Genomic DNA, 10,096 nt, shown 5'->3' on the forward strand with positions numbered 1-10,096 from the left:
CATTTCTCCCTCTTTTGACTTTGTGATGACACACCTTGCATTTGACATAGCAAATGTCATCTGCAACTGTGTCAAAAAAGGACCAGGCACTGCAAGTCTTGGGAGCGCCCTTTTTGGCTTTTGGAAGAGACATGCTACTAACGGGTGCCAAAGTGGAGGCTACAGGATCCGCAGTCTTCCCCCTCCCTCTCCCTCTTTGGCCCGTTCGGGGAATCTCTTCTTCAGAGCTGCTCCCACCACCTTCCTGTCCCTCACGCCATGATGGGTCAAGGACCTCATCATCTACACTACCCTCTGCCACCAACTGCTCCTCCTGGGTAGTCTCAGCAGCAGAGCACGCACCAGAAAGTGGCACCTGAGTGTCATCAGCGGATGCGTTCTGCGGTGTGGTGACCGGAGGCACTGGCCCACCCGCCTCTTCAGACTCAGAAAGAAAAAGCTGTTGGGCATCACTGCACACTGCCTCTTCTTCCATTTCTCCAATGCTGCTTGGCTGGCCCCCTGTTTCCAAGCCAAGAGATTCAGAGAACAGAAGTAGAGACGGCTCCTGTCCTGGGCTCTCTGTCTGCCTGGGCAATTTGGCAGGTGGTGAAGAGACAGATGGGTGCTCTCCAGTGCTCTGTGTCTGAGAGGATGTGGCACTAATTGAAGTCGATGCGTTAGCTGCCATCCATCCGACAACGGCTTCAATTTGGTCTACACGCAGCAGCGGTGTACGGCGCTCTCCGACAAAGCTGCGCATGAAGGACTGTTCCCTGCTGAAACTGGGTGATGAGTCACCGGTGCCCGCAGCAGGCACAGAATCCCCACGTCCTCTCCCTGCTCCGCGCCCACGCGCCTTACTCCCTGCCTTCTTCATCTTGGTTGACTGATAAAGATAAGCAGAAAAGTAATAACGGCTTAGTGTGCTTATTCCTGAACAGCTCCTAACAGGTATAAGAAACACAAATTTTCTAAAGTGTGGACTAGACTTTAATATGAGCTAATGTGGCCTACACAACTGTAAAGTGGTGTGTTTGGTGAATTTTATTATTTATTTTTTGGGGGCTGAACTGACAACAGGGAGAGCTGCACTCACACGGAGACCGTGCAGACAGCCGTAAATGGCGCTGCAAGGCCCCAAAAACCTCCTCTACGTTATCCTATGTAGTGTTTTTCCACAATTTAGCTGGATACGGGTGGAAAGCCACCAATAGGAATTATTTAAAAAAATGTGCAGCGGGCTGCACTATTTGCAAAAAAGGACAATGGAATGGATAGAACTGTATGAGTCAGTGAACCACCCTGAGCTGGATACAACCGGCTGTGGCTGCACACAGACTACAGGGCGAGCTGCACTCACACGGAGACCGTGCAGACAGCCGTAAACGGCGCTGCAAGGCCCCAAAAACCTCCTCTACGTTATCCTATGTAGTGTTTTTCCACAATTTAGCTGGATACGGGTGGAAAGCCACCAATAGGAATTATTTGAAAAAATGTGCAGCGGGCTGCACTATTTGCAAAAGAGGACAATGGAATGGATAGAATTGTATGAGTCAGTGAACCACCCTGAGCTGGATACAACCGGCTGTGGCTGCACACAGACTACAGGGCAAGCTGCACTCACACGGAGACCGTGCAGACAGCCGTAAACGGCGCTGCAAGGCCCAAAAAAACTACTCTAGGTTATCCTATGTAGTGTTTTTCCACAATTTAGCTGGATACGGGTGGAAAGTCACTAATAGGAATTATTTGAAAAAAAATGTGCAGCAGCCTGCACTACTTGCAAAAAAGGACAATGGAAAGGATAGAACAGTATGAGGCAGTGAACCACCCTGACCTGAATACAACCAGCTATGGCTGCACACAGACTAGAGAGTGGGCTGCACTCACACACACAGAGACCTTGCAGATCGCTGTGAAAACAGCGCTGCAAGGCAAAAGCAAGGTGAACACACAGCGGTTGCTAAATTAGCCTGGGAAAAGCACAAAGAAGCAAATCGCTATCTCAACTGGGCCTCAGTTAGAACACAGCGTCCTGTCACTAACTGAATTCACAGCAGAGTGAGCCAGAAAGGGTGGCAGCGTTTTTTATAGTGCATCATGACATCATTTCAGCAGCCAATCACAGCCTTGCCAGTAGTTACATGCCCACCATGCTGAACAGGATGTGCCCACACTTGGAATCATTCCTCATTGGCTGAATTCGTGCAGTTTGAATCCTGGGAACTTCCGATTCCGGTATCCGATATGCGGCAAGTATCGGATCTCGGTATCGGAATTCCGATACCGCAAGTATCGGCCGATACCCGATACTTGCGGTATCGGAATGCTCAACACTACTCACCACACATCTAGATAAGTTCCTTGGGGGATCTAGTTTCCAATATGGGGTCACTTGTGGGGGGTTTCTACTGTTTAGGTACATTAGGTACATTAGGGGCTCTGCAAACGCAATGTGACGCCTGCAGACCAATCTATCTAAGTCTGCATTCCAAATGACGCTCCTTCCCTTCCGAGCTCTGCCATACGCTCAAATGGTGGTTCCCCCCCCCCACATATGGGGTATCAGCATACTCAGGACAATTTGGACAACAACTTTTGGCGTCTAATTTCAACTGTTACCCTTGGAAAAAATACAAAACTGGGGGCTAAAAAGTAATTTTGGTGGAAAAAATAATTTTTATTTTCATGGCTCTGCGTTATGAACTGTAGTGAAACTCTTGGGGGTTCAAAGCTCTCACAACACATCTAGATGAGTTCCTTAGGGGGTCTACTTTCCAAAATGGTGCCACTTGTGGGGGGTTTCAATGTTTAGGCACATCAGTGGCTCTCCAAACGCAACATGGCGTCTCATCTCAATTCCTGTCAATTTTGCATTGAAAAGTCAAACGGCGCTCCTTCCCTTCCGAGCTCTCCCATGCGCCTAAACAGTGGTTTACCCCCACATATGGGGTATCAGCGTACTCAGGACAAATTGTACAACACCTTTTGGGGTCCAATTTCTTCTCTTACCCTTGGGAAAATAAAAAATTGGGGGCGAAAAGATCATTTTTGTGAAAAAATATGATTTTTTATTTTTACGGCTCTGCATTATAAACTTCTGTAAATCACTTAATGGGTCAAAGTGCTCACCACACATCTAGATAAGTTCCTTAGGGGGTCTACTTTGCAAAATGGTGTCACTTGTGGGGTGTTTCAATGTTTAGGCACATCAGTGGCTCTCGAAACGCAACATGGCGTCTCATCTCAATTCCTGTCTATTTTGCATTGAAAAGTCAAACGGCGCTCCTTACCTTCCGAGCTCTGCCATGCGCCCAAACAGTGGTTTACCCCCACATATGGGGTATCGGCGTACTCAGGACAAATTGTACAGTTTTTAGAATGGTGTCACACTTGGTTATTTTCTATCATATAGACCCCTCAAAATGACTTCAAATGAGATGTGGTCCCTAAAAAAAATGGTGTTGTAAAAATTAGAAATTGCTGGTCAACTTTTAACCCTTATAACTCCCTAACAAAAAAAACATTTTGGTTCCAAAATTGTGCTGATGTAAACTAGACATGTGGGAAATGTTACTTATTAAGTATTTTGTGTGACATATCTCTGTGATTTTATTGCATAAAAATTCAAAGTTGGAAAATTGCGAAATTTTCTAAATTTTTGCCAAATTTCCGATTTTTTCACACATAAACGCAGGTAATATCAAAGAAATTTTATCTATCATGAATTACAATATGTCACGAGAAAACAATGTCAGAATCACCGGGATCCGTTGAAGCGTTCCAAAGTTATAACCTCATAAAGGGACAGTGGTCAGAATTGTAAAAATTGGCCCAGTCATTAACGTGCAAACCACCCTTGGGGTAAAGGGGTTAAAATAATAAACAAACAATATACTCCCTGATCCACAGAAATCCAATTAAAACGAGTGTCCCACGACGATCTCCCGTGGAGAGCAGCAGCATCAGCTAATGCGACCGCTCTCCAGGGGCTCCAGGAATATGACGGAAGGCGTCCTTTCGCACTGTATTCCTCCGCCACTGTAAAAAATAGTCCCTAGTCTCACTTGTGGCACTGCTGTGTGAGAAAGTTCCCATGCAGAAATGCCATAAAGTGAGACCCTGAACTAAGGTAACCTCAGTGATACACAGCAGGAGCCATTGTCTCCTGTCAGTGTGTCACTGGAGGTCTATAGAGCGGTGACATCACCCGATGTGCGTCGGACAGGGAGTATACGGTTTATTATTTTTAATTTTTTACAGGCGATCGAGTATGGTAAGTATGGTTAAATTAAGAATAACAAAAATACTTTTTTCTGGCTGTGTCTTTATTTTTTTTAAGTCTTTCACTACTCTAGGATTAATAATGGATAGGCGTCCTATTGACGCCTCTCCATTATTAACCCGGCTTAATGTCACCTTACAATAGCAAGGTGACATTAACCCCTTATTACCCCATATCCCACCGCTACTCGGGAGTGGGAAGAGAGGGGCTAAGTGCCGGAATTGACGCATCTTACATCTTGGCGCCATTTCTGGGGCGGCTGGGGGCTGGTATTTGTAGCCGGGGGGGGGGGGGGCAATATCCATGGCCCCTCTCTAGGCTATGAATATCAGCCCGCAGCTGTCTGCGTAGCCTTTCTGGCTATAAAATATAGGGGGACCCCACGTCATTTTTTTTGGGGGGTCCCCCTATTTTAATAGCCAGTAAAGGCTATGCAGACAGCTGCAGGCTGATATTCATAGCCTGGGAGGGGCCATGGGTATTACCTCCTTCACAGGCTACAAATATTGGCCCCCGGCCGTCGACTTTCCCCCTCTGGCGCAGAAGTTGCGCGGGAGCCCACGTCGTTTTTTTTTTTTAATTAAGCGTTCAGTAAGAAACATAGGCCTTGCTATTATATATCTATGGATATACTGTACCTATTGATATATCCATAGATAAATCTATATATCTATACATTGATATCTATGAATATATGTATAGATATATCTATAGATATAACTATGGCTATATCTAGATATAAGTATGGCTATATCTATCTATAGACATATTTATAGATAGATATATCTATAGATACATAGATGTTTCTATCCATATATCTATCTGGCTACTTTAACACATCAGGTTTTTGCCATCAGGCACAATCCGGCGAGTTTTGAAAAAACATATCCGTGGGTCTTTTTCCACCAGATCCGTTTTTTCTCATAGAGTTGTATTAGCGGCGGATTGCGCCTGATGGCCTCATGTTTCAAACGGATCCGTCAGAACAGCTGTTTCCAGCGGACGGAGAAAACATACAGAAAAACGTTTTTTTCTGTCCGGGGGAAAAACGCCCAGCGACGGATCCGGCAAAAAACGTATGAAACTGAGATGTAAAATGATGAATCCGGCCTCCGAATCCGGTTTTTCATGCATTTTTCCATTGAAATCATGTACATTTTCCATTCTCTCTCTCTCAAAAAAAGGATCAGTTGCATCAGTTTTTCACAATTTGCAACAGATCCGTTTTTTTAAAAATTCTCCAGATCCTGCATGGTGGATAGATGTAGATAGATATATGGATAGTTAGGCTACTTTCACACATCAGTTTGTTTCCGTCAGGCAGAATCGAGCAAATTTTTGAAAAAACGGATCCTTTGCAAGTAGTGAAAAACTGATGCAACTGATCCGTTTGTTTTTTTTAGTGAGAGAGCGAGAGAGAACAGAAAATGTGCATGATTTCAATGGAAAAAATGCATGAAAAAACGGATTCGGAGGCCGTATTCATCATTTCACATCTCAGTTTCATACGTTTTTCGCCGGATCCGTCGCTGCGCGTTTTTTCACCGGACAGAAAAAACTTTCCTCTGTCCGTTTACTCCGTCCGCCGGAAACAGTTTCTTTTGACGGATCTGGCAAAAAACAAAACGGATGAAACGAGTGGCCATCAGGCGCAATCCGGCACTAATACAACTCTATGAGAAAAAAATGGATCCGGCGAAAAAAAAAAAAACGGATGTTTTTTTTTCAAAACTCGCCAGATTATGCGTGACTGCAAAAACCTGATGTGTGAAAGTAGCCCAACTATCCATATATCTATCTACATCTATCTCATTCCATCTATCTATATGTCTGTCTATCTATGTGTGTAATGGAGTGTGGGTTGGGCAAATGTAAAAGAGGAGGTTGAACAAGACATGACATCTCAAATCTTTTTTTTTTTGTTCAATAATACATATTTATTTAGCTTACAAAACCGCATCAAAACCGCGCAAAAAAAGCATCAAAAACGCATCTGCGTTTTCTGCCAAGAGCTGCGGATTTAGTGCCGAAAAATCCGCAGGCAAATCTGCAACGTGTGCACATAGCCTTAGGGCTCATGCTTGCGAGAAACTCAGATGAGTCTTGCACGGCAATACCCGGCACTCAGGAGCGGAGCGTGCAGCTGCATGTATTGCTATGCGGCTGCACGCTCCGATCTGCGTGCCGGGTATTGACGTGCGAGACTCATCCGAGTTTCTCGCAAGTGAGTATGAGCCCTTAGGGTATGTTTCCACGTTCAGGAAACGCTGCTTGTTTGACGCTGCGCAGCGCTGCAGAGTCAAACAAGCAGCGTCCAGATGTTCCTGCATAGTGGAGGGGATTTGATGAAATCCTGTCTCCACTATGCGTGGAAACCCGCACGCGGCGGCCCTGCGACTCCAGACATGCTGTGCGTCTTTTCAGATCGCAGCATGCCCGTACACCTTGCGGGGACGCAGCGTCCCCGCAAGGCATATCACAGGGCCCTATGGGAGAGAGCGATCATCCCGGATGTGAAGAGTTAACACATCCGGCATGATCGCGTCCCATTAAGTGGGCGGGGCTTAGCGCCGAGCGGCTTCGCCGCTGCGGCGATACCGCCGCCCATCCATACCGTGGAGACATACCCTAAGAGAGATATACTCAGTTGTAGAGCAGCACAGCACAGCTCCGTCAACTGCATAGTGACCGTGTACGGCACATCCGTTGCCTATTGAAATCAATAGGTGTAGACTGTATGCATATTCATCTGCCACTGGCACAAAGAGCAGCTCTTCATTCGGGGTGCCAGGTGCTGCACCCACACAGATCACATATCGATATGACCTATCCTATGTACAGGACATCAATATAAAAGTCCAAGACAAGCTCTTTACATGTTGAAATGCTTCTTCCCCAGAACAAAATGTGGAAAAAAGGTAAGTTAAGTGACGGAGCCAAATTTTTGAAATCTGACCAGTGTCACTTTATGTGGTAATAACTCTGCAATGCTTCAACAAATTCCAGTGATTTTTTCGTGACACATTATACTTTATGATAATGGTAAATTTAGGTCAATATGTTTTGTGTTTATTTATAAAAAATATCAAACATTTGAGAAAAATGTTAAAAAATTAGCAATTTTCAAAATTTTTATGATTATCCCTTTAATCCAGATGGTCATACCACAGCAAACCATTAATAAATAACATTTCCCACATGTCAGCTTTACATCAGCACCATTTGTAAAATGTTATTTTATTTTCTTAGCATTTTAGGAGGTTTAAAAATGTAGCAGCAATTTTTCATTTTTTCAAGGAAATTTAAAAAAAAATTTTTTTTAGGGACTTATCCATGTTTGAAGTGACTTTAGGGGTCCCATATATTGGGAAACCCCCAAACATCATACCATTTTAAAAACAGCACCCCCTGACATATTGGAAACTGCTGTCAGGTAGTTTATTAACCCTTCAGGTGCTTTACAGGAATTAATGCAAAGTGGTATGACAGAAATCAAAATGTGTATTTTTACCACCTAAATGCCTCTAACTTCTGAACAGATTACTACAGCCGTCAGACTCTAAGGCCGCTATTTGGTCATGAATTGCCATGGCAAACATCAGGACCACAAAATCATGATCTGAGGGCACCAATTGGGATAAAAAGGAAGCCCCCACACTCTGTTAACCATTTATAATGATGCAGTCACTATTGACTACAGCATCTAAGGGGTTAAACAGATATGGACGGTGCAAACACTGATCATGGATGATACAGCAAGTTGTCAGCTATAGTGTACAGCCGACAGCTGCGGGATTGCTATCTGTATGGCGAGGCTATTCTCTTATATCTCAGGTCAGTTAAAAGACGTATTGGCTGTCATTAAGGGGTTAATGAAAAAAAGGTAAATAAACATTAAATAAAACAATAAATAAGAAAGGTGCTGTCTGTCCAAACTGTTACTAGCCATCCCGAGTCGAAAAAAAAAAGCCTTATGGTGATATATAAAGATAATTGTCAGAGAAAGAAGAACAAAATATAACACTCATTTTAAGGCCCCATACACACGTTCAGGAATTGATGCAGAAAATTCCTGTGAAAATCCTGACATTTCTGCCGGATTTCCGCATGAAAACCGCATGCGTTTTTTAGCGCGTTATTTGCGCGGTTTTGACGCGGTTTTGACGCGGTTTTTCCCAAACATTTCCCAATGCATTAGACAGTGGGAAAACCGCAAAAAAAACGCAAAATTAATGAGCATGTCCGGTTTTTTACCGCAAAGCGTTTTTCATGCGGAAAAACGCACATCATGTGCACAGAAATTGCGGGTTTCATTAAAAATGATAGGATGCTTAATGTATGCAGATTATTTGCGGTTTTATAGCGTTTTTATAGCGCAAAAACGCTAAAAAAACGCAAATAATCTGCACTGTGTGAACATAGCCTAAAAGTCCTTTTTGGTAATAAAAAAATAAAGAATGCACAAACAGACATGTATTTCATTTATTTTCCCAACATCAGAATATTAAAAAAAACATGAAAATGAAGGACTGTTTTGCATTCTGTCGGCTTAAAATAGATATGTGCACAAATATATGTCAAACACAAACTCATTTCACATATATTTTTACCATTGTCGTGTATTTAAATATTTGTTCAATTATTTTTACATCACAAACTCATGTCAAGTTTACCACAAAACATTGGTGTGAACACGACCTTATACTGCAATCAAACCTAAATCAGCAGTTCACGATATGAAATAACTAAGCCATAGAGAACTTCCCAAATTGTAGTCATGAGGTAATGCCGCTTTTGTTTCCCAGACATAATGTGAGGTAAATGTCATTTTGTGCACATTTTCTCTCCTAATGTATGACAAGACTGCGATTTACTGGACACAGCAGTAATAGCAGGAACAACTAAATGCACAGGTCATTCTGTATTAGCCGAACTAACAGATGTCTGTCAGCATATGGAGCTAGACGATAGAGGAATGGTGGCCGCTCCTTGTAAAGTGTCCACTAGGCTTTCACTTTCCTTCAGGGTCTCCACAGACACTCCCAATGATTCACCGCCTATCACGAAAAGTAAAAACGTACAAGTTGGAAACACCTACCGAGAGCCACCGACCCAGTTCATTGTGCCTGTGAAAGACTCGCGAAAAGTGACGTCCACAAAAAAAGGCGGCAAAAGCGACCTCCGCTCTCACGTCATGTGACCAGACCGTGCGGCTTCCTGCAGAGCGACGCCACAGTCCTCTCAGGTGTGGAGCGGCCGCTAGTCTGTGTAGAGACTTGTAGTCGCTGCATTCCTGTCATGGTCGTGCTGCACATGACTACATGAAAGCCTCTGACGTACACAAGTGCACAATGCACACTCACTGTCTCCATTAAACACAGGCTCCCATGTAGAGTTATAAAACACACAGGTCGTCTTTACCAGGCTGTCTGCTTGACTTTCCAGGATATAGTGCCCAAACGCACTCCACCCGGGCATTCCTCTGATAAAGGGGATGCCAGTTAAATAAAGGTATCACCAATCCCCAGGGTAGGTGATAGTTTCCTGATATGTTGGTGTCCCACCTCTAGGACCAGCGCCAATTGACAGAACAGGGTACTTTTATCCCTATTACAAGATGGTGGCACTGGCTTAACACCAGGCCACGGCTCCATTAATTGTCCGTGGAGGTGCCAGAAAAACCCAAATGCAGGGCTCAGCAGCACCATAGAAATTAACGGAGTGGAGCAGGTCTGCATTTCCCACTGCTGCTCCTTTCTAAAGAGAGTGAATGTTCCCCATTCTGCCCTACTGGTGTGTGTCCCAGAGCTTCGACCCCCAAAAATCAAC

At 44.0% G+C, this 10,096-nt stretch overlaps 1 protein-coding gene across 4 annotated transcripts in view; it reads right to left on the reverse strand.

The window, feature by feature from the left end:
- The window catches only part of REDIC1 (regulator of DNA class I crossover intermediates 1), a 252,366-nt gene extending 242,850 nt beyond the window's left edge, over positions 1-9,516 (reverse strand). For 2 of the 4 annotated variants that reach the window (XM_077261047.1, XM_077261049.1), the window contains exon 1: positions 9,366-9,512. In XM_077261047.1, the coding sequence (XP_077117162.1) occupies positions 9,366-9,388 (23 nt within the window). In that variant the 5' untranslated portion in view covers positions 9,389-9,512. Of the gene's footprint in view, positions 1-9,365 lie in introns of all 4 variants that reach the window. The other 2 variants (XM_077261050.1, XM_077261048.1) reach the window with 2 other exon arrangements.
- Between the last annotated feature and the right edge of the window lie 580 nt (positions 9,517-10,096).

This window comes from Ranitomeya variabilis, chromosome 5 (genome assembly GCF_051348905.1).
Source record: "Ranitomeya variabilis isolate aRanVar5 chromosome 5, aRanVar5.hap1, whole genome shotgun sequence".
In the NCBI taxonomy this organism is placed as follows: Eukaryota; Metazoa; Chordata; class Amphibia; order Anura; family Dendrobatidae; genus Ranitomeya; species Ranitomeya variabilis.